We start from the raw sequence: 25,692 nt of genomic DNA on the forward strand, positions 1-25,692 counted from the left end.
GATCAAACATGAACCACAAGTCGTCTGAAACGTGCTGCTTCCAACGAGACCTCAACCGTGTCCATGCCTACTGCCGCTTCCGTGTTTCAGATACTTGTAGCCCAAAAAATGCCAAGAAGCTTAATAATAATAATAATAATAATAATAATAATAATAATAATAATAATAATATTAATATTAATATTAATATTAATAATAATAATAATAATAATATTGTTATTATTATTATAAATAATAATAATAATAATAATAATAATAATAATAATAATAATAATAATAATAATAATAACAATCCGAGCCAATACAATAGTACGGGCGGGACCCAATAATAATAATGATCAGACTGTATTTAAACACTGACTCCCCCAGAATGAAAGGAGGGGAAAGTCAAGACGGCCTCCAAATAAAAGCCGAGGCTAATTATCTGTGCACGCTTTCATCTTTTCATCTGTGTGCTCCTCTGTTGTTTCTGGGGTGGCGGCTGCTTTTATCTCAGCGCTGCACTGAGTCACAGCCCCAAAATGAGCTGCTCCCGCTCGCCGCCCCAGCACCACCCAGCCTGAAATTAATACCTGCAGAGATATGTGCTCCGGATAACATACTTCCATACGGTATGAAGCGCTTGTCGGTGAGGGAAGGAGCTCGCTTCCCTCCAGAGACTTTTCATTTCATCACTGTTGATTCGACACCGTTTCAGCATTCACTTGTTCAACAGTGTAATTCGGTCTCCCCAGCACGTCAGGACATACTGGTGGCACTGGTTTGATTCCAAAACACGGCGTGAAACGTGAAAACAAACAACATTTTTTGAGACTAAACGATTTATTAATATTAAAAAACATTTCATAAATCTAGTTGGAATTCAAGTTTTGCCACTTAAAGGCTTTGGGACTTTCTTTTTGCTGCAGTGAATTTGACGTTATTTCTTTGGCTCTTAATCACGGTGCACTCTCACAGGCTCCACATTCCACACAGAAATCCACAGCATTTGAGTCTCGACCTGCACCCGGGAAAGGAAACACCCGGGGAATAATTGAAAAAACCAGCTTTAAAAAGTGTGGAACCTAATTAAAGTTTGCAAGAATAAATACCTTTAGGGGTCAGATCATGAGTTTTATTTGATCACATTTACACTTCTTATTAACGCTGTTGATCGAACAATTCCCAAAAACATTCCAGACGGACACCCTCAAAACCTTTTGTTCCAGAATTTCCAGAGGTCACGGTTTCTGAGCCGCGATACCGGAAACGTCGCAGTTGTTGTCTAATATCACACTAAGACAGACAGCCATTCTTCTGCCGCATTTTAGGAAATAAATGGTCAAGCATCAACAGTCTCAGCAGCTCGAGGGCCTCGGGGAGCCGTTTGAAAAGCTAAGTGAGTGATCGATGACAGAAGTCAATTATCACCTCCCGGATCTGTCAGAGGTGTCGGTTTCAGGGCTGAATGCACTGAACGCCTACCATCAGCGACACCACCCGCCAGCCGGAGACGCCCGGGACCTATCTGAGTGGCCGGCGACCGCACAAGTGTCCCTTCATGGAGGCGGACAAAGCTTCATAACATGACACTGTCAAGTTGAAATGATAAACAGATGCTGCACCTCGTGGCGTTGACCATCCGCAAAGTGCTTCGGCTGCGTTGGCCTTTGAAGACCCGGTCCGACCATAACGGAGCGAGCTCCCGCAACTAGCTGCAACATCCACGTTCATACAGTTGTGCTCTGCCAGAACATAACCTGCCACACAAAAGAGACGCTGCCCAGTCTGCACGGATATCCAACTTGCCAGCTTGCTTTCCAGCCATCCATCTTTGGTAAAATGGCATCTATTTCACAATGACACGTGACGTCTCACGCTGCCAGATGGAGATACAGCGAAGGTTCAGACAGGAAGACTTCTTCTCATCATTAGAGAAGAATCCTGCACTTACTTCACTCAACCAACCAGAGTCCTTCACACACTCAGAGATCCAACCTGTTGCTGCATGACAGTATGTGTACTGGTGGTACTGCTGGACTGGTCTCCACCAGTATCAGCTCCAATCTCCACCGGTATCAGGTCCCATCTCCACCAGTATCAGGTCCCATCTCCACCAGTATCAGGTCCCATCTCCACCAGTATCAGGTCCCATCTCCACCAGTATCAGCTCCCATCTCCACCGGTATCAGGCCCCATCTCCACCGGTATCAGGCCCCATCTCCACCGGTATCAGGCCCCATCTCCACCAGTATCAGGTCCCATCTCCACCCGTATCAGCTCCCATCTCCACCAGTATCAGATCCCATCTCCACCCGTATCAGGTCCCATCTCTACCAGTATCAAGCCCCATCTCCACCAGTATCAGCACCAATCTGCACCAGAATCAGGTCCCATCTGCACCAGTATCAGGTCCCATCTCTACCAGTATCAGGTCCCATCTCTACCAGTATCAAGCCCCATCTCCACCAGTATCAGCACCAATCTGCACCAGTATCAGCTCCCATCTCCACAAGTATCAGGTCTCATCTCCACCGGTATCAGCTCCCATCTCCACCAGTATCAGGTCCCATCTCCACCAGTATCAGGTCCCATCTCCACCAGTATCAGGTCCCATCATCCAGGTCCGTCTCCACTCCGTCTACAGCCCGTTCGTGTAAACAGCTTTCCCGAACGTCAAACATCAAACTGTGAAATTTCTCAACTTTCAATGGCTGAGTGAATTCAGTGAATTCAGTGAATTCAGTGAATTCACTGAGTTAAGCAAATTAAGTGGATCTTTGCTTTAGTTTTCAACTTTTCATTTTTCATTTTATTCGTATTTGGAGTCTGTTTGTTTATGAACGTAGATGGATTAGCTTGTGATTTTATAGTTTATATTTCACACAGCAGCTTTTGGCTTGATTAATATGCCTGTTATCGCTGGAATAACTATAATAATATTAATACTACTAATAATAATAATAATATTTTTTAAATACATTGCGCCTATTAACAGGAGGAAGGCAGGGCTGGTTCTTCTCCCTGGGTTTGAGGGAGAAGGCAGCGGTGGTTTGGTCCCATTCACCAGAGGAGGATGCAGGAGATTTCCACAATCTATAGAAGTGTTTTTATTCAGTTGTTTCTGTGATAAAGTATTTCCTAATTATTTATTCTCATCAGTTATTTGTGGTTAATTATTAAATGAAGAATAACATGCAAAATGGATATTTTCTTGTACATTTGATAAAACATAAATAGATTAATACCATTTTATAAATAAATTGACAGATTTCTCTACTACACAAATCAAGTGCTTTGCAAGTCAGCTGGACTCCAAGCAGCAAGGTACAGTAAACCAGACCAATAACGTTTATAAAACGACTTCCCAAGTATAGAGTAAAATGTCAGGCGTCAGCCTATTCCTGGGCATGGTATTTGTTTTCCTGCTGGAATGATAGTATTTTTTCTTTACATAAGTGAGGTTTAATTTGTTGTGGGGGGAAATGTACGGATGGCACATCAGTGTGTGTGTGTGTGTGTGTGTGTGTGTGTGTGTGTGTGTGCGTGGTTGATGCATACAAGGCTTGGTAATCTCTTTGGAATCTTTTGAATGGCCCTCTATGGGAAGCTACGCTCCAGTTTGAAGCTTTGCGCTCGAGTCCCAACAGGAGGCGAGAGCTTGAGGAGCCTCAGGTGGTAGCGCTTCCGCGGTGCTTTAGCGACGCTTCTGCCCGGCGTGACCTTCCACATTGATTAACGTGGCAGCGCGTCTGAAGCGTAGCCGTGATGCTGACGTGTCGCTTCCCGGGTTTAAGATCTACGTTCCGTAAGATTCCAATGTGACGTCGAGTCATAATGTCAAACTTGGACGATCGTTTATCAAATGTTATTTTCATTCTTACTTGTCTCCCGTGGTTGAGTTCCTCGTGTGACGACGCCCCGGGAGGAAACCTCAACCTGGTTTTGTCTCGACAAGACCTCTCGGGGAAGGAGCGCCGAGTTAGCGCGGCGAGCCTGCAGCACAGTCAGGCTCCGACGATCGCTGCGCGCCGTTATGTAAGCAGGCAGATTCCTCCCGCTCTCACGGGGCCGGGGAGACGGCTCTTAACCGAGGGGCTTTGCTGCTCAGCTGTAAAGACTAAATGTGACAAGGATCCGATAAGCCCACAGAAGGGCACCAGACGGTGGGGGAGGGAGGGCCGCTACATTTCAACAACCGCTTCGAGTATTTGCGGTGTGTTAAGGTGCACTTCGTTAACATTTGAAAAAAAATGTCCGGAGGGGGAACGAGTGTCCGTTGCGACGGCTTTCCAAAGTGTCTCGCTGTTTAAAGGCTGTTTTGATGTGAACGGGACGGAAGTGGCGGTGTCACTGGGGCCTGGAGGAGCCTGCAGTCCAACGTTCAGGAATCAACTCCATTTTGCTTCTATTTGCTGCAGAAGTATCATCGTTTTGGAAATTAAAACCTTTCTTTCTGGTAATAAAGCATGCCCATTTTTAATACATCTCAATGATGTTAATCAAGTACACCTCAATTTTAAAAATAATATCATAGAAAGAATATGGAATAAAAGTAACTGAACCGATCTGTAAAATATGGAAAATGAGGACAAATAGAATTACATTTGTCATCCATCCATCTATGTATACATCTATCTATCTATCCATCTATCTATCTATCTATCTGTCTGTCTATATTCGACTTGAAGTTTTACAGAGTTAAAACAATCAGGAAAACCCTCTGACGAAGAAGGGCTGCAATATCGGGAACTTAAAACTTAAAGCAAATAGCTCCAACATTTGGAAGTGTGTGTGTGTGTGTGTGTGTGTGTGTGTGTGTGTGTGTGTGTCTGTATGTGTGTGTGTGTGTGTGTGTGTGTGCATGTTCAAGAATGTGTTTGATAGCACTAAGTGAAGGGTTAGGGTTAGGGCCCACTGGAGCCTCCATGTGGCCGTATGCTACTGTGCTATGTTGCTCACCGCTGACTTCCTGAGCTCCGGCGTCGGTGAACAGCAGGCTCATCACCTCCTCGAAGTTGCAGGCGGGCTCGGAGGCGTGGGTGTCCTGGCCGACGTGGCGCAGCATGCGCTTCAGCACGTCATCCAGCGACGCCGCCGTCTCATCCAGCAGGATGCTGGCCCGGGCCAGGAAGCCGTCCAGGTCCCTGTGGGCCCGGACCTCCTCCTCAAAGTTCATCAGCTTCACATACTGTCACGGGACGAGGGAGAAGCCTCCTCAGTCACACCTGTGTATTTTTCATTCCACTTCCACATTTGCGAATATTAGAGAGTGGTTTTTGTACTAAATGAAAGACAGGATCATCGTCACTGAACGTCATTCACTGGAGCAATTGTGATCCTTCAATAATAATACAGAACAGAATTCAGGAAGTGGGAGTAAAAAGCACTATACTCTATAAGGAGTACTAACAGTTCAGTGTCCAAAATAAAGAAAGAAAGTGAATAAATAAAAAAAGGCCGATCTCATGAAACAGGTTCACAACAGCTCCAAATAAATACTTGAGGAGTGAGAACAAACACGGCCGTGTGAAAATGGCCAAAGTATCACCCCGCAAAGGAATGGATGATATTGTTGCCGTATCCACAGCAACAACACCAACAAACGAAACACAGCAGTTTTGATTCAATACGAGAACAACACAGATCATAGAGTGCGGTTACCTTTACATTGAAGTAAAATAAAATACACTGAAGGTAATGCGTCACTCAATGGCTCCGCTCATTAAAGCCCATAATGCCACTTTACTTTTTGTTTGGCTTGTTTTGCTGATTCGGCCGTGCGGTGCGGTTCACATCGTTGAGAGTCAGCGTTTCAGGCTTACCCTTCTTGAAGTATTCAGCAACACACATCCCGAGTCGTCCGAATCTGGGGGTTGAAAAAGCGGGAGGCGAATGATTAAGACACGAAGGAAACAGAACTATTCTCCACAGTCATTAATCTATTCTCAAAGATTATGGAGGAGTTGGAAGCCATTTCACATGAGCGTATCTGTAAAGATTAGTGTGAAGAAATTTAATCACGCTGACTGATCAACAGGTGACTGGAAACGCCCGTATTAAAACAATCTATAGGAATCATATCACTTTATATATGAACATACATCATTGGTGTATTTTAACATGATTATGGCCTTTTACACAAATTTCAAATGAAATGACATGACATGCATCTCATGCATCTTAGAGTATCAGTATAAGGTACTACGGCAGCATATACAAAACAAATGAACGCTGAAGTTGTTTTTAAACAACAGGACTTGTTTTGCATGATGCATCTCGTCTCTGTTGCCAGTCTGAACCTGAGCAAATAGTATAGTGTACAGCCAAATACTTCCCAACATTTAAAAAAAATCCAGCAAACAGGGTGACCCGGGCATGTGCAAACATCGTCAAAGACAAAGACTGAACGATGCTAAATGGTTTGATGCTGAAAATAGTTTTTCGATAACAAAAAATGAGGGTTCACTTAACAAGTGAATCGGTCTGCTACGGAGTCAAAATACTGTCTCTTCTTTCCCTCTAACCGAGTAACTTCACAGCAATGACAGTTTGATAGAATCTGTTTCATTTCATACACAATTACATCCCAGCGAGCATTCACCATTACCAGAACAAATCCTGAAATAAAGATCACAAGTGACAACAGCTTAAGGAACTTGAGGAGTTGCCAAAGACCCCTTTTGGAACAGTAATGGAAATGTCAAGAGCCAAGTCTTTAAAGGCTCCGGCTGTGAACAGGGATTGGAAGTCCTGGGCTGATAAGGCCGCACTACACACTGCTGTGCCGCTGAGGCCTTCAGATAAAAGCACAAAGGTCTGGATTTTCCACATCTTGGGAAGAAAAAAAGGAAAGAGGAGGATCCCTCCATCAGCGGCCCTTCTGGATTCCTACATGCAGTGTCTTTGTTCCGGAGAAACAAAAGGGGGCAGATCGGGAGAGTGAGGTTTTTTCCAACGTGCTCCCAAGGCCGACGCTCGCTGAGCAACATGCCGCCATAGACCACTTCACTATTCGGTATTTTGAATAGAAAAGGAAAAATAAAAAGAGTGGCTGTGTCATTCTGTAATGCATAGCAGCAACTCTGTCTCAACCAGACGGGCTGGACTTCACTCCCCGCGTGCGTCAATGAGCCTTGGGCTCCGTGACCCTGTTGCCGGTTCACCGCTCGTCCTTCCTTGGACATTAATTGTGCTTAATTGCGTTTCAACAGTGTAGCTTCAGTTTCAGCTTCAATTTTCAATGTCCACATTGTTACATTGCTTCGACAAATTCCTCCCATTTTCTCGACCTCTCAAAATTACTTTCCTATGTATAAAAACACAAATACTGTTTCTCTCTTGGCTAGTTCCCCACGCTGTAGGAAGCCTGCACTCGGTGCTTCCTATTCGGCCTGGCGGACGCATGCGTCGTCCTCCATCTTGAGGCAGAGCACCGCGGCTGTTATGCAACACACTTATCAGTGTTTACAGCGGGGGAAGACGTTATTGGGTTACGTCGGGGCTTTCCTGCTCCGCTTCCCATGATACATTGTGTCAGCTCTGAGAGGAAATCAATCCATGCTTCACCCCAGCAACACGCAGCGGCTGGACAGCCTCCAATAACAAGCCAAGCAGCCTTAGGGAACCTGTACGCCGTGATATCATAATATCAATACTGCGAGCAAGAGCGGACGCAGTGTGTGTGTGTGTGTGTGTGTGTGTGTGTGTGTGTGTGTGTGTGTGTGCCAGCAGTCCTGCTTCTGCATCCTGTAAGTGGCATGACGGGCACGAGTGTGTGTGTGTGTGTGTGTGGATTTGGAGAAAGGAGAAGCGTGGATCACAACATCCCCACACCATTCCTCCTTGAAGGGAGTGCAAGGGTAAAACCAAGAGACAGAGCGAGGGAGGGAGCTCTGGTCCCTTTCTGTGTGGTGGCACAATGCATGCACAGTATGTCATGGCCTTTCCTCCACCAAAAGCCTCTGTATCCAAGGCGGGCGACTGATCCTCTCTCTCTATGGGGGGGGGGTGCCTCTCTAATTGCTGTGAGGCTCCAGCCCGGAGCAGATATTCATATATATTCATATAGGATTACCTCCCCCCAAATGATCAGCTCCCTTTCATTGGCCTGAGTACCTCTTACTATATGGCTTAACATAATCCGGAAGAGTTTGAGGGCAGGATTAGAGGAGGGAGGCACGAGCCCAACGTGATGTGGGCCTGTTTCTCGACAAGGTGCACCGATTAAAGGGAACCGCCGGATATTCATAACACGGCCTCGTGAATCGCCACCAGGCATTAATGGATGACATACTGTTGTGGTGTGGGGATGGTGTGGTTTGAGCAGCCACACCTGTGCTGGGTCTAGGTAATTGTGGCCCAGGATCAGAGTGGCTGTACACCTGTTGCTCGCTGGTTGGTCTAACGAGCAACAGGTAAAAGCCCTATCCCCACACTCACTCAAGAGAGGAGCCCTTGTCATGACACACGTCCATCTGCTCCTGGCTTGTTCCATCTAGCCCACTCTCTACAATAAACTGTGTCTGAAACCCCGTCGTCTTTATGCCAACAAATATATTGATGGAAGATATTGATGTTAACGGTGGATTCGGGATCCAGTCCCCTGTAGAGTAGAGGGAGGCACCACCACACCAAAAATAAAAGGAGAAAAGTTCATCAGGGTTTTAGCCTCAGCCTTGGCGGGTAAGTGAGGTGGGATGTCCTTGTGTTAGACCAGTGGTCCTGTAAGTAAGAGGTTATAGGTTAAATCCCTTTAATTGGCGATGTTACTATAAGAGGATGTGGGACGTCTATGATAAGACGAATACAAGCCGAGTATAAAACTGAAATGTCAACGTCTGCGAGGGTATCCGCTCCACCTCTCCAACCACGCTGACTTCATTTCACAGAGTTCAGGACGCTGCCCCAGACAGCTGCCCTGGTGTTCTGCTGCGAGGATAAAGGTCGTATCAACATGATACTCACTACTTCAAATCACACAAAGACGTGCATACAGTCATTTGAAGCATCCGATACCAGCCGCTCCACTATCAATTAAAACGCTACAGAGATAGCTGGCTTTGATGAAATTCTTCAAATTCCTGTACGTCACAGGAATTTGGCGCTCTTTCGTCGTCTGACTGCTTTGCTGTGATGTCGGGAGCGGTTTCTTGGGAGGTCCGGGCCTCCCCTGGAGCCCCGAATCTCTCATTTCAAGCTGTCAGTCTTCAATGAATGACGATGGCAAGATGAAGATCAACTAAACCGGTGTCTTCATTTCCAATGCTTCGAAAATCGCAAAAATGTTCAGACAAAACTGGCACACAACCAGGAGAGTTGAGGTTCAAAAAGCTCTGCTGGCCATAAAACATGGACCCTGGTGGAGATTACCACTGGAAACAGAGACGGTTTTAAGAAGCGTACCATCGGAGATCTCAATCCTCAACAGTCAATGTTCTGTGGAATCGACTGAGGTTGACACAACAACGCATCACAAAAGAAAAACCCAAAAACCTGATGATTTCGTGCTGATTTTGCTAAGATGACAAAGTAGAACTCTGCAGGAGACATTATGCCTACGCAGACTGTGTGCACAGATTCTCTAAAGGGCAGGAGTGACCCCTCCTCTGCACTGATGAAGCCTCCCAACTGAGCTGGAGGGAAGAGCAGTTTAGGATGTATTATGTCACACACAAATATACAACATACAAGCCAGAGTGTGCATAACAGGCGCATGCACTGTTTCTGATAAAGAACTTTACAACATGAGAACCCAAATGGAGCATGGTGTCCCTGGTTCAATAAAGACTTGGACTTTCTGCCTCGTCAAGTTGAACTCCACATCTCGTTTGGATCTGCTTTACCCGGATATAAGCAGAAGATGTCGACGTGGGGTCATTGAATTTGGCTTTAATGGGAGGTGTAGTCTATTCTGAATTGGAGCCCATTTCAGACCGGATCCACGGACCGTAGTTGTTGGGAAAATAGACCCATTTGGCTTAAAAATTAACTCCAACCAGAATTCAGTGTGGAGGGTTTGTGCCAGATACTGTAGGAAATACTAAAAGCAGAGGACCCCCCGAATATATTTAAAAATTAGAGAGGAAATTATCAGGGGGAGCACTGAGCAGGACTCGGTTCGTTTCATTTGGGAAGCATTGCATTCCACTTAAGTCAAGTGCTGCTGCCGGGGTAATTTGAATGCCGGAAACCGTTTCTAAAATGAATCTTGGGTCTGGCGGTGGAGCACCGTGGAATGTCCACTGGGCACACCATCAAAAGTGCTGCGATTAAATACTGTCCCTGAAAACAACGCTGACGACAGACCAGACACGGGGAAAATAAAGTACAGGCAGCCTGATGAGATCTTCTCCTGGGATCAGCTGCTGTCAAACGGAAAGCGACGGCTTTGAATAAATTATAACGGACAGATGTTTTTGAGATTCGATTTAGGTAGGGGCTGCCGTGTTTGTGGCTCGAGGAATCGCCGAGCAATTAGTCTTCTCTGCTGCTTACTTAGCCAGACGGAATGTGATTCAAAGATCAGGATCTCACACTGATTCGGGTGTTCTGCATACAAATGCCCCCCTGGTGCTGAACGGCTAAAACAGTGTCTCCAAATGAAAAGCAGAAACAGACACGCACTCCGCTAATAACATTAGGGGCGACTGGGTGTGACAGCGAGACTTGGGGTGTGAGTGTGTGTGTGTGTGTGTGTGTGTGTGTGTGTGTGTGTGTGTGTGTGTGTGTGTTGCAGGAGGGTGGAGGGTTAACCACTGTGCAACGTGCTGATTCGGCTTCTGAACCAAACGCAGGCGGTTTTCCACAACGACACCATGTATGAAAAACTCGACAGAGCGATGTGGCGAGGAACACAGATCCCTCGCGGTCGTTCCTTAATTAAAAATCCCACGATTAACCGTCGGAATGAAAGGTAGATGCTCAGGAAAAATGAAATCACAGATCCACAGGAGCTTCCCAGCGGGCGTTACTCGCTCCAACTGACTAAGTTGAGCCGCGTGGACCGTGGGGATCAGGAGAATACAGCTGGGGAACGTGCACAGTGCATCACTTTTATTCAGAGTCATTAAATTGAATTGAACAATTCTATCATTGCCTAAGCCCGGCGGTTCTCAACGTGGGCTCCGGGAAACACCGGGGGTCCTTCTAGAGGTTCCAGCGAAAATGATGAATGGTTCAACTCCGCTCTTATTTTATTTACAATTTTATAGTACACACAGCTACGGTAAGAAATCCTCTCAAGATTGGATCCCAGAGACAAGATCTGATGAAATGGAGTCTCTGGCCTAATGCGTATCCAAGACAGGCTCTGGGCCTCACCTCAAGGAATTGCAAAAAAAACCCAGTAATATATATAATCACAAATCGTTGTAAATACATTGAGACGACAAGCATTACGGCCACTGAGAAATAGACATTTGCGAGCCTCTCTCTCTTTTCGACCAAGCTGATCTAGGTTTTAGCCCCCAGGCGTCATTTCGATGTCTTTTCAGCCGTGAAATGCTCCGTGGGTTAAGACGGGGATATTTTGGAGGCTTCTTGGCTTGGTCGCGCTCTCACGCCGCACCTCTCATCTCGACGCCGCTGTCACAATCCAGAAGTGTTACGATGACTGGAGAACCCTCCAGATCGACACAGTCACCTGTCACGCCCGAGATGAATAAGCCCCTCTCTCTCTCTCTCTCTCTCTCTCTCTCTCTCCCCCCCACTCTTTCTTCCTCTCTCTCTCATTCTCAATCTCTTCCCCATCCTTCACTTCCTCTACTCTCTCTCTCTCTCGCCGTCTCATTCTCAATCCCTCCCTCCGTCTCACCTTTCTATCAACTGTAGCAATCCACCCCCCGTCTCCCAGAGCCGCACCTGAGGCCGTTGCCGTGGCAACGCCAACCCGACGACCCCGGGGGGGTTTCCGGCAACGGGGCGCCAGAATCGGCAGCACCTGCAGCCGAGGGAGCTGTCTGTCAAGCCAGCACCTGCTGCCGCCGGCGTGGACGGGGCCGCTGTGGAATTGGGCGGAGACGCTGGGGGGACGCTGGGGGGACGGGGCCGCGAACTCACCCCACGGCGGGCGCCAGTGTTGAAGCAACACGGTGAAGCAACTGTGTGTTGCTCACCTCCATAGTAGCGCGGTACGCTGACTCTCTGCTTTGGACGCGCTGAGTCACGATGAACAAAGGAAAAGGAACAAAAAGGTGTTTTTTTATCACCATCATGTGATGGTCACTCTCGTTTTTGTTTTATTGTTTTTTTTTTTTTTTTTTTTTTTTAAATCTCTACAGATTATCTTCATCAGTATATGTTTGCGTTCCCGCCTTTCTGTTTTTGTGTCCCTACATTATTGAAATTGTTGTCCGTGAAATAGGAACTGGAAGTGTTCAATCCATTGTCACTGAGCCAGCTCTGCGCGCCTACACTCCTCTTCCATCCATGTTACCTATCCAAACTCTCAACACAGTAGCGCCCCCTGGTGGAGGGGACTACACTCCCTTTTGACACTCCACACCGGCAGTGCCTGCTATGGGTCTCGTCGTGTTTAAATATGAATTGTGAATGAATCGACTTGCGTGTTGGTCATTCATAGCTTCCCAAAATAGAGATGAAATATGTAGCGGGGTCGACAGGGGGCAGTAGCTCAGGAGGCAGAGTGGGTCGTCTAGTAATGCGAAGGTTGCCTCCTTGAGCGAGACCAAGTGCTCCTGATGGCCGCGTCCATCGGTGTATGAATAACTATGTCGCTTTGGACAAAAATGTCTGCTACATGATGACGTAGAGATGTATGATGGATGTAAAACATGACTTCCGGTGAAAAATGAGATTGCGACGTGCTGTTGTCAACGCAAAATCTGACATTTCCCGAAGTAGCCGTCACTCCGTTTTCAGTGGATGCATTGACCACCAGGGGGCGTGAGGTTCACGCTCCCTTCACTGGAATGAGGAACGACGGACATAGCACCCGTCAATTAAAGGCATTTGAAGGCAATTAAAGGCATTAAAAACATACTTGTGACTGTCAATGATGTCGAATGGGGGTGAGGGTGGAAAAAGAGAATATCTCTGGGTGCAAGTCTGGTGTGTGTTGGCCTATCACAGTGCTATTTGAAATAACTGCATTTAGTGAATAATCAGCTTCAAACAAGTGATGGAAATGTTTTGCCTGGCGAATCCAGCGGTTTACGTGACATGGCGACTGACACTTATTTCAAAGAATCTTGGAAAAAAGCAGCCAGAGGGGGAAAAAAAAAAGTCTCGTCAGGAGATATTGATCATCCTCCGAAGGAACAGAGCCGATCGTTGATCGCAGAGGCACACTCAGAGGGGTAGTTCCTGGAATTTATTTTTAAACTGTTTTCGAATCGGGCACGCTGAATACAGGAAAACACTTTTTTCTTTTACACCGACAGCAACAAACTCAGCAGCTGCACTAGTAAAAATCAGTCGGTACACAGAACAATGACCATGTAAGTCACCAGATGAGAATTGGGCTCCAGCCGCTTGGCTCTGAGATCAATAAAGCAGCACGACGCCTCAGAGACAGGAGCGGTTACTAACCAAGGATTCTGAATAGAATTTACACTTAGGCTCCGCAATATATTCTGTCACTGAAATATGGAACACACATAACATACACATTGCAAAGTGTTTCCATATCAGCAATGCAGCTCTATTTATGGTTACTGACAATATGTAAAATGTACTGAGAAGTTCTGTGGCATTTGCTTTTCTCTTTTTTGAGGAAAGCAATTTGTTTTTGTATCAAATTCAAATCCCACTTATGTAAAAAAGATGCAAAAAGAAACTGCATTTGATTTAGATTTAAGATTTAAGCACAGCGTACAAATTTAGCTTTTTTACCTTAACACATTGACCCTTCATTTATTTCAACACGACCCTAAATTATGCGTCATATTACGAACACACAAGACACACACACAAACGCACACACACACGCACGCACACACACACACACACACACACACACACACACACACACACACACACACACACACACACACACCTTATTCCCGTATCAGACAAATAGATAACACATTGGAAGAGAAAGGGATTAGACTACATCAATTATGCATGAAAAAAATGAAGGACAAAAGACATAAAGGAAAGAAAGTGACAAGATGACACCGCTTTTTGCTTTTAGACTAATCACGTCTCCCAGGCCTTTCCCAATCCTTGAGAGAGGCCTCTTACAGCAAAAGCCGGGTCACCTTAAAGTGCCAGCCCGCTCACGACAAAGCAGAACTCTCCGCCCAAAAAAAGAGCAAGAACCGCGCGAACGAGAATCAAACCGGAAGAGGGCGTCCGGGGTCGCGTATGAGCGGCGGGTGACCTGTTCACCTGCTTGGCGGCAGGTCGCTGGGTTGCATCGCAGCGGATCCGACGCTCTTTTCCGCTTCATTTCCTCACTGTGTCCCGGCGAATGCACTTTGCGTTGAGTGTGCTGACAGTAGAGTTCCGGGTGACTTTCACATGTGATTATTTTTAAAGGAAAACAATTTCCACCCGAGCGATTGGCGTCAGGATATATGTAATGATCCCGTACGACGCTTGAGCCGACCGCAGCACACCGAGCCACCGCGCTGCACGTCATACAACGTACAAGGGGGCGATCGCGACCACATTCTTCAGTGACCGCCACTGCCCAAAGCAATTCCCTCAATACCGGAATCAATTAAAAGGATTGTGTCGCCAATCACTCCGGTCGAATCCCAACGATCCAAGAAAAAGGGTTTGGCTGAAAAGGAGTCTCCTCGTTTTCCTGCTCCGTTCTGGAGCGAGATGGGGAGCGGAGCAGCACGTTGGCTGCGAGACGTTGAAACCCTCCGTGCTACAGCTACGGGCTGAACGGACGCACAGAGTCTTAACATCAGTTCCAGATTGAGGGGGCCGAGCGATGCGAGGCGTGCGGCGATGTGACGCCGTCGTGACGGTTGTTTGTCCCTCCAGTGGGAGTCTCCCCCTCCAGTCTGTTCTGTTTTCCCTCCTATGACATCACACTCTTTATCTCCCATCGCTGTGCATCTCCCCTTACCGCTCCTTCTCACCGCCCTGCACACCGGCGGCTCTCTCTTGGTACCGTTCCATCTCCTTCTTTTCTCCCGGTATCAGGTCCTTCTGATATTGTTTTTATTTGAAGAAAAACCACTTCAGGGAGGAAGGAAATGGATCTTCTACATTCTAACTATTTGGGAGCAGTGGGCAGCTGCAGAGAGGCGCGCATGTCCAACTCAGATCTAGATGCCCAACACTCGGCATCCAGATAATAGGAGTGTCTAACCCTAACCCTAGACCGACGGTGCGCGTCTTTTGGGTTTGGTGGAAACCCACGTGAACACAGAGAGAACATGCAGACTCCACACAAACGGCCCCAATCGAGTACCAGAACCTTCTTTCTGCGAGGCAGCGGTGCTGACGTCTGAGCCGGCGTGTGACCGCCACGTCCATGTGTCCTGAGTGATTCTAGTTTTGTTTCTCAAACGGGACCGACCGCCTGTGTGAACTGCCTGTTGTGGCATCATTCCCTCACTGATGTTACATTATCTGCAGACCCGCGATTGATAGATTTCTGTGTTTGAGGACCGGCTGACCAATCAGGATCATCCGGCTGCGACAGACCTTCGTCTACGGCTTGGCAGGAGATTCGCGGCTGGTCGGTACTTAGCTTGCGTTAAACAGGATCCTCTTGTGAACGTCGTTCCACTCGGCCTCGTCTGTATTCTGTCACACTCTGTGTCAGTTGCTGCATTAAACAGCCTCAAACTGTCCTAAAGCTGGTGATGTTGCCCGGACTCGTCTATCCTGCTCCATCTCTTCCGTTTCCTCCTCTTCTTCTCCGTCTCCCTCTTTGAATTCACATTTAAAAGGTTGACCATGTAGACAGCGCTCCCCCTCTAGACAGGCTCACGCTCGATAGACAGGTGAGCTTAGGTTCTCCGAGATGCTCAAACTGTCTCCTTCTGCCTCTCTGTCACCTTCCCTGTCTTTCACTCAAACGAGTGGAATCAATTTAGAAATCCTATTATCCTCATAGAAGGATAATCCTTATAGAATTAGAACACGAAAACATCAATACACTTGAGAATGGTGACAACTTTCCAACGTTGTATAGATTCCCAGGTATTGATATTTGATTTATGGATAATAAAGAGAATAAAAGTATTGCAATGTATCATGATTGATTGACACCCACGTGTCATGGTACATACTGTATCGCCAGATTCTTGCCAATGCACAGCCCTAATTAGCATCAGATACAGTCAGTATATATTGCCGAAGCAATATAATTCAATTACATGATATCAATCATGATGATTCAAAAATTCTAAACATAAATTATATTAAATCTCTTTTTGTCCCTCTCTCCTTCTCTTAAATTCAGTTCAGTTTTATTGCCATTAATTTTTTGGAACAAAATTAAAAGTAAAGACGTCCATAAAATCTTGAAAACAATACATGTGAAAACGATGAAGCGACATTAAGATAATTAATACAGGAAATAATGAAATGCACATAATATAGCAATCCAAACAAACACGATCCCTCTCTCTTTGTCTGTCTGCTTCTCTGTACTAACCTGGTCCAGGGCTGCTCTGCTGGTCGTAGAGATGGATGTCGTCTCCGCAGGCGATGGGTGATTCCTGGCCCTCCTCTCGGCCCTCGCTGCCCTCCTCCTGCTCTACCTCCCGCTGCTCTGGGGACACAACAGCACAGGGTCAACGCCCGGACACTGCCAACAACCCAGAACAGTGCAGGGCCAACAACCTAGAACCCAGTACAGCACAGGGTCACAAACCGAGAATCCAGTACGGTGCAGGTTTAAGAACCTAGAACCCAGTACATCACGGTGTATAGAACCAGGCAGCGCAGGGTAAAGAGCTTCAAATCCAGTACAACACAGGTTAAATAGAACCCAATACAGTGCAGGGGATGGAACCATTACATTGAAGGGTCAAGAAAAACCCTAGAATCCAGTACAGCACAGGGTAAAGAACCTAGAATTCAGTACAGCATAGGTAAGAGAGCCTAGAACCCAGTACAGCCTTGGGTATAGAACCAGTACAGCACAGGCTCAAGAAGCTAGAATCCAGAAGAATCCAGTTCAACGAGGTTAAAGAACTTCGAGCACAGTACAGCGCGGGGTATAAAACCAGTACAGTGCAGGTTAAAGAACCTAGAACTCCAACATAGCAGCATGGTGTGGGGGTGTATTCTTCCCTTAAGTGGTAGTCTGTTCTGATCTGCTGCAACTGTACTTGTGCAGCAGTTTTGAACATCAGCTTCAGTGGGAAGGTGAAGGATGGCATCATGGCTGGGTTGTGGCTCACAGTGGAATCTAGTTCACAGTATAAACCCACAGATGCCAGTTGACAGATGACAACACCGTTTTTTTGTTTTTTTTGCCCTATCTATGAAGTATTGCGCAGGTTGAAACAAATTCTGCTGCCAAGATGATCCTAATCATCTGGGTAGTGTCATTTTGAATTTGAGGGACAAACTGAGAATAATACCATTTTTGGCTGGTGGGTCGGAAATGAGCTGACTTGGTGATTGCATGTGGCCCATGTTCAGGGGCATAACATGATGGTGATCGGCCCCAGTGCAAATATTTTTTTGGACCCTCGCCAAGCACACACGCGCCCAGCCCGAATCAAATAGTCACCTGGAATTAAAAACAAAACACGGGGAACAGGGACAAGGGGACGCACAACAGAGCGCAGTTGGCGAGCACCCCATCGCTGCCGCGCCGATCGAGGGTGCCCCATCGCTGGCGCGCCGATGGGATGGGCCCCTTGCAACCACGGGGCCCCGGTGCAGCTGCATCGGTTGTAGTGTCGTTAGTTACGCCACTGCCCATGTTGGATAAGATGTCATTTACTGGCTGGAATAGAAAAGAACAGCATTTGCCCTAAACCTACTTTTAACTTGCCAAGTTTCTTCACCTGGAAGCAAAACACTGGTCAAAGAAATAAAGCCCATTGGACGTACCACGGACAACAATATCAATATGAAAACACGTCCTAACCCTAAGCCTAACCCTATTTTGTGCTAGTGTTATTGTGCAAGCTGATGACTTAAATGTACTCACCATTTGATGTGCGATATATTGGAGCAAGTTTTACTTGGAAACCAACTCATACACTTCACATTACAACATGCTCAACCTCAACTGGATTCTAAAGGTGGAGGCGTACTTTAAAAGACGTAGGAACAAAACCCAGAACACCGCTGTCAGAATAGGCAACAAGAACTCTGCTGACTTCTTTATCATTCCAGGCCACCAGGGGGCGCAGAATGATTCCGTGGCAGCAAATTTCAGAGTGAGTTGACGGAAACAGAAAAAAATGGCAAAACAACAATGGCGGCGGTGAAAGAAGCACGAATGCGATAGCGAGGAGTCCGCTGTGGCTTTGGAAAAGGAGGTTTAGGTCTGTCCGCTGTCACCAGGCAAGGGCAATTGGACCCATCAGCCACAAGGGGAGCTCTCTGGGCGAGAAAAAAGCAAAAGACAAAGGTTGCCTCCGGGGCTCGCTTGGAAAACACAGACACAACCCAAATCACCGGCTTTGCTTTGTTCTTCTCTTGTTCAGAACACGTCTTTTTGGTCAAAAAGTTCTACTTTTTATGTAGGCCCCCACCTTAACAGTGCTTTGAATACATTCGCATCTATGACAATGTGTCATATCAGTAAATTCACTGGCAAACTGGTCATTCCCATGTCAGGCCATTGCATTAATCACCAGCGCACGACTTAAACCGGGCCAAAGGCTTTTTCCGTATGACTCATCCCACTCTCTCTTGCTGACACACAGGACGCCTTAAATCCAATCCGCGCGGGCTCCCACACATCACCCGCCGATTGCCTTTACGATCGGGGAGAACAATATCTCCTCCTGGTTGTCTTGATCCGTTGACCTTATCTGTGAGGACGACCAACCGCCCCTTCCCCTGCAACCCCCTCCAAAGAAATAAAAAATAAAAATCTCTTCAACTCAGTTGCTCTTGCATCCGTATCATCACTCAGCACTTGACATTATTTGAACCTCGCTGACCCCCCCCGCCACCCCCCGCTTCAGACCCACCGGCTGGGATTCGACTTTCAGATGACCTTGGCTGCGCACGTACTGTTTCAATACGGAAGGATGCCATATTTCCTGGGAGTGGTGGGTTACCTTAACTCTCTGTTGTGTGTTTGGTATTTTTTATATCTCAAAGGACTATATATCATATAAGTCTCATAAGGGGAAATGGCCAGGAAAGCTCATCTCATGTAAGTCGCTGAACCAAAGGGTCAAATACCAAATGAATGAATGCAATGAAAATGTAATGAAAGGCTTCAAGCACATTAATTACAGGGGTTCTCTCATCAGGAAAACCGTTATGCCACATGATACGTAGTGAATGAGCTCTTCAGATTTGCAAGAAACCTTTATGACCAGACTATTAAAGATGCATTTTGTCTTCCCAAGTACTGTAATTGTGCAGGAATCCCACTCGGTGGAATTAGTGTGTTGACAACTAGGATACAAACATTATATATTACGGACACATAATCCATAAAATCAGAGGTAAGTACAAATTAAAGTTGAATTAACAAACATTTGGTATGAAAACAGCGCCTTCCCAACAGTTGTCAGCTCCCTGCAGTCAGGTGATGTGTTGGTCTTACCGCCTTTCTATGGCACGCTGGTGAAATGGCTAAGCTCCTCCCCTCCCAAGAATCCCTGAGCAATCAGGGATTTCAGTAAACCGTTAAACCCTTTAAACGTTAAAACCTGGAACTGTGGTGTTTGATGGACAAGGCAGAAATAAAATTGACGAGGTGCTGCAGGGAACGGGGCGATGTCGGCCTCATTGTAATCGTTTGGTATCAGTGGAGAAGGATGTCACGCAGTATATCTTTGTTTACAGGGTGGGATTGGGGATGGGGATGGGTGGTGTGGGATTGGGGATGGGGATGGGTGGTGTGGGATTGGGGGCTTGTTCACTTGGCAGCCACCGAGCGACAAGCAGCCTCTTAACAAACCCCTCGGACGGCGAGTGTTTAACGCTCCCTCACCAGCGATAATGCCGTCTCATTTAAATGCCGATAAGACGTTACCTAATGGAGAGGGTCCATGTTTGCTCTCTCCGTGTGATGGAGCTTCGCCCCCCACCCCCTAAAAAAAATCCCCACACCTCCCCAGCCCAGACCTCGGAGCGTGCCGACCGAATCGTGAGGGTTGCAGGGGGGAGTAATTGGCTTGGGGAGACACAGGGATCTGTCGCAGGAACATTTTGGCCCCGCCGCTTGCACTGCACATACTAATTGGGCGCCTCTCCGCGGAAGGTAACGAAACAGCCCTTATCACTGGAGCAGGAGCCAAGTTCATTATTTATATCCAAATGCACTGAGGTGTGAGAAGCAGCAACCCTCCCCCCCCCAAAAAAAATCTGTTCAAAACGTGGCTCAGCAGGGAGATGCCAGAGGTATTGTCAGAAAGATTCAAATTCAAAAACTGCTTTTTCCATATTCCATAGATTTTTGTCTTTGTATTTTTTTTTTTTGGTAAAGCACGTAAGGGCAGAATTTTTTTGAAGTGCTCTAGAAATTAAATCGATTTGATTTGACACAAGCTCTGCTATTTTTCTCTTCTCGCCTAGGAATGTTTAGTACTCATTCTACGGACGTCCAAATAACTGATTGGGTCAGGGTGGTTGTTACCTGTTGCTCATTGGTTGGTCGAATAAGCAACAGGTTAAAACCCCCATCCACACACACACTCGTTAGGAGCTCTGTCATGTCATGTTCCATCTGCTCCTGGCTTGTTCCAGCTAGCCTCCTCTCTACGATAAACTGATGTCTACAACCCATCGTCGTCTGTGTCTCTGTGCTGGAGGGCCCTGAAAACACCACTTGGTTGGCATGTGGTAAGAGGAACTGCCACAACTATATATTCCTTGAATTCATTTTTCTGAGTTGGTTGATTACATGTTTGGTGAGAACCATAAGTAAACTGAATAAGAATTCTCAGAAAACTCTTTGATAAACTCCTCGCATACAACATGTTATTCCTTTGTTGTTGTTTTTAGGTTTTTGGGGGGCAATAATGAATAATTAGAATTCATTGATTTTATGTTTTAACTGAATATGATTGATTAAATAAATTATTTATTGAGAATTTACAATTATTGGAGATGTATGTCTGGACAACATCAGATTTTTGACATTTGAAATGTTATTATGATTAGTAGAAGTGGTATTTTTATTATTAGTATTAGGAATGTCTGTGACCTTATTTCCTAAAAGGCAGATTCTGTATTTATCTGCCTCTTTGCTGTTTCTATTGTTATGTTATGTCGGTATCTAGTCTAGCACACTGAGGCAGCCTGGAGGAAAATCCGCCATCGGGGTCGTCTCTGGAGTTTATTGTCCTGGTCTTGAGCTTTGAGACAATAACTGTTATCAAGCGCCATTGAAATACAGCTGACTCCAACCAGGACTTTTCTGTTTCGGTGCCCGATCAAACTCACCCATTTCCTGGAAGAAGTACCCGTTCTTGGACATCCCAGAAGGAGGAGCCTCTGTCAGGGAGAGAACAGATGAAACAAAAATTTGGAACAACAAAAAAACCACGAAAAAATATCTTGGACAGAGTGAAAATGTCAACATTTCCTCATCAATGAGGCATCCGACCACAACAGTTGAAATTCTATCCATCACCGTTGATATTTTGTTCACAAACAGAACAGACAAACACAAACAAACGAGGGCAAACAATCTGAGCGGCTACGCAGAAAGCAGGTCAGTCAGCGAGAGAACAGACCAGGTCACCAGCAAGTTCATTAAATGACATCCCTTTTAAATAAATACTTGCTTGTGATTGGCTGGGAGGTTTGGTGTGATAAATTAAGATGGAGGGACGGACGCCTACTCATCAGCTTCAGCGAAACTCACCCTCATTTTTCCATTTGTTTTCGTTCGGTTCGAACCTCATTTTTATTTAACAATTCGAAGCATTCGAATATCAAACAATTGTTTGGCAGCCCGAGTGTGAGTGAGTGAGTGTGAATGTGTGAATGTGTGTGTGTATGTGTGCCTGTGTGTGTGTATAATTTTCATGAGTTCATCTGATTGGAGGGGAAGTGTACAGGATACTGGGTAATTGGCCCAGGCGTCTCGGGGGCGGGTCCCGGGGGAGTGTGGAAGCAGAGGAGACGGAAGCGAGCGCTGGGGGCGAGTGGAAGCGAGAGACAAGATGAGAGAAACGCACCGGGTGCGTCGACACCGGGCGTTAATGATCGGAGCTTGTGATTGGATCACCAAAGAAGCATGTTAACACCAGGTGTAAACGGGGTCAGAGTGACTGAAGAGAAGTCGTGATTGAAAATTCACGCTCCGAGGGGGGCGGGGCGGGGCAGGGTGAGGGAGCCCGGCGAAACAAAGAAAGGGTCACTATGCAAGTTGACTCTTAATGATTACTAAAGTGAGACCCTTCTGGATGGTATCTAACACATACATCGGATCATCCTATTAATCTGTCCTGTACTCATTGACAAAATACAGAAAGAAGAAAAGAAACCGGCGGCTCCGGCAGGCTCCCTCATCTGCAATCACCCCTGGCGCATATTTTCTCCACTGCACTTATATAAACTTATATAAATATAATAAAATACAAATAGTTTTATAATTTTGTTTAGTTTTAGATATTTTTTAATTGCGTTTACTAATTGAACAGGTGTGTCCGTGTCTTCATATTCTATTCTTCGGGTTCCGGCACCTCCTGACTTACAGATCACGGACTGGTAAATTGTGTGATTTAAGATTTGGTTGGGAAAACGACTTTAGGAGCCACAGAACTGACAGAGCTGATAGAATGTGCACCGTAGCACCATACTAGCCATGTCTCTGAAAGGGCAGATCGTGGAGACATCTTAATCGTTCACCATCTAATATCGTCAATATCATATCGCTTTCACACCAACCCTGGACGGTTCCTTTTAACCATGGTGCGCTTACTCCGGTTTGTTTGGAGAGGTGAGAAAACGCATTAGAACTGTGGTGTGGACCAAACAATCGAACCGCTAAAAAAGACGGGACTTGGTCCGGTTCCAAGTGAACCAGGGTCTGGTTCGTTACATGTGAGAACGTAATCGGACTTAATGTAGGAAGAAAATCCAACCAAAAATATAGTGCATTGTGCTTTGGAAACTGTACTAGCCTACAGAGGGCGCTGTGTTGTTCCCTGATTTTGCTTTCCTCACCTATAAAACAGGAACAGGAAAGGGATGCTGACCCTCTCCACAGCTGTGGGAGCCTGGCTTACACATCAACACTATGTTTGTAGATGCCCTGCACATGGCGAAATAAAAGGTGTTGCACAGCAGGAAAGACCCCGAATGCACCATGTCCGCATCAAGGATATTACAAAAAGGGATGTTGATACTTGTGTTCCCACTGTTCTTATTTGGCTGGAACGCCAAATCATGATGATGAAAGGATTGCAATACGCTGCTGGTTCCCCATTGTTGTCCGCGACAATGCGTCTTGTGACAGAAAGGGATTTTTCCCCATTCATGTTTTCTTTTCTTTTCCTGGATTACGTGCTGAAATGATACCTCCTCGCCACACGCCACCGGAGACAGCAGAGTTCTTCACGGATGAAAAGCCCAGCACACACGGGAACCCGCCCACGGAGCGGACCCGCGGCCATGAGTAAAGATCCCGGACGCTGGACGATGGGTGCGTGGACGTGCGGCGCAAGGAGCGTCAGTGCGCCCGATCGGCATTACCGTGCTGAGTCCGGCAGCTGTCCGCGCGTTCTCATTTACAGTTTCGGGCTGAAGTTCGGAGCGCCGCTTGTGCGGTTGCTTCTTAAGGGTTTGTGATTCACGCTGTTATGACCGGCGCGGCAAAGTGCAAAACAGTGACGTCCACTGCCAATCGAAGGAATTTTCCAAATTATCCGATAGATGAGCGACCTGTGCGACTGCACATCATTTGTTTACAAATTTCGGTTCAAACAACACGGGACTTTCAACCTAATGAAGAACGCAGAAAAGAAGCAACTTGCAATTGAATCTGACAAAAGCTAGTGAAATGTACAGCAGATGTGAAAGCGCCCAAACGGTACGGTCACACCTGCCGCGACCGGGGCGTTGCAGAGCGACAGGCGGCGATGCATTTCAAACGGGGCGCGGCTCCATCCGGCCGCAAGGGGGCGGAGCGATGACGGGTGGCGAGCTGACGGCTTCACGGCGACAAGGAAAGTTGAGCAGTTTCAACTTTATGCAAACGAGCAGCGCAGAGCGCCAGGCGACAGCCAATAGGAGGGAAGATACGCTCTCAATGACCCTGGTCCTTGGGAAATAAACGCTCGCACCACTGCGTTGTTCCGACTGTTTTAAATGAAAAGCAATAAGGAACACGTCATTTTATGTTTCTCCAACAGGAACAATTATTTATTTTAAGGGACAGATGGCAAGATTATTTACGTCATATATTTCAGGGGGTTATTTATTTTGCCAAGTAAACACCAACACAATTTCAATAAAAAAAAAGTAGACACGGTCCCATCTATCCATATAATGTCTATTAAAAATGGAAACGGAGATCGGTTTGACGCCCACTAACACCAGGGGCACAGAAGCCCCGTAGCGGGCGGTGTGACTTTGGCATAAATGAGCATACACTTAAAGAGGACCTATTGTGAAAAAGTCACCTTTTTCAACGCTGGTGAACATACATGTGGGTCTCTGATGGAACTACCGACGCACAAACTGTGAAATCAGACCCAGTCAGTTTGTTGCGAGCCGTCGGCTCAGAAAACATGTCCTGAAAAGACCGGTTCACATTTGCGGCCAAACCCTACAGTACGTCACGTTGGGCTTCAGCAGAATTTGAGCCGCCCTCCATCTGAGTACTGTAGCTCCACCCACGGCCGGAGCGCCGGCGGACCCGCTAGCATCGAAGCGAAGAGCCAAGCTTGGAACTGCCCCGTTGGCTGCACAGACCAGCACAAATCTTTTCAACGAAAGAGGAATTAACACCAACTGTCCGTGGAGAAACCGCAGACGACAGAAATAAGTATTTAAAAAATAATTCTGCTGTGTGTTTAATTCTAAAAAACAAACAAGTGTGCTGTAGATAGACTGTAGGCTGCGGCGTGCGATCCACTGTGCATTTCTCCAAACAGAAAAATTTATTTAGTGTTTTTTATTGTAAATGTATTTATTTTATTTTTATATATTTTATATATTTAATTTTCTAACATTCACATGAAGCAAAAAATTCCTGCGTGAGTACACAAGGTACTGTAATTCAATTTTCTTTACTTTCATTTTATTTTTTTTTTCAATATCATAATTTTTTAAACGTTACTCCCATTATACCTTTCCTTGCGGTAACCCGTCTGCAGTGGCGTCACTACACCGGGGCTTGCCGGTGCTATTGCCCCACCCCATTACCCTTGAAATACTGTCCGACAATTTAATTTTAAAACTCATTTAAGAGTGATAATTGGTAAAACAGTCAGGTATAGAGCCGTACTGGAAAGGGAGTAATCTCCGCTGCGCGTCCCCATTTCCGGCAAAAAACAATTTTAAAAAGTGCGCTTTTATTTTATATGTATCTATTTTCCTCCGTTTCCTAATTGAACGAAACAAAAAAGCTCCATGTGTCCCCTGTCAGGCTCCGTAGAGCCATTGATACCATTAGGTGGT

The 25,692-nt window shown here is 46.2% G+C and overlaps 1 protein-coding gene across 1 annotated transcript in view; it reads right to left on the minus strand.

The window, feature by feature from the left end:
- Window positions 1-25,692, minus strand: part of slc4a11 (solute carrier family 4 member 11) — a gene marked incomplete at its 5' end in the record, with an annotated part of 96,001 nt that overhangs the window by 40,069 nt on the left and 30,240 nt on the right. Inside the window, 4 exons of the mRNA XM_080012624.1 lie at window positions 4,942-5,170; window positions 5,805-5,848; window positions 16,568-16,684; window positions 21,505-21,555. Coding sequence (XP_079868750.1) covers window positions 4,942-5,170; window positions 5,805-5,848; window positions 16,568-16,684; window positions 21,505-21,555 — 441 coding nt within the window. The remainder of the gene's footprint in view (window positions 1-4,941; window positions 5,171-5,804; window positions 5,849-16,567; window positions 16,685-21,504; window positions 21,556-25,692) is intronic.

This window comes from Zeus faber (assembly GCF_960531495.2).
Source record: "Zeus faber genome assembly, chromosome: 13".
In the NCBI taxonomy this organism is placed as follows: domain Eukaryota; kingdom Metazoa; phylum Chordata; class Actinopteri; order Zeiformes; family Zeidae; genus Zeus; species Zeus faber.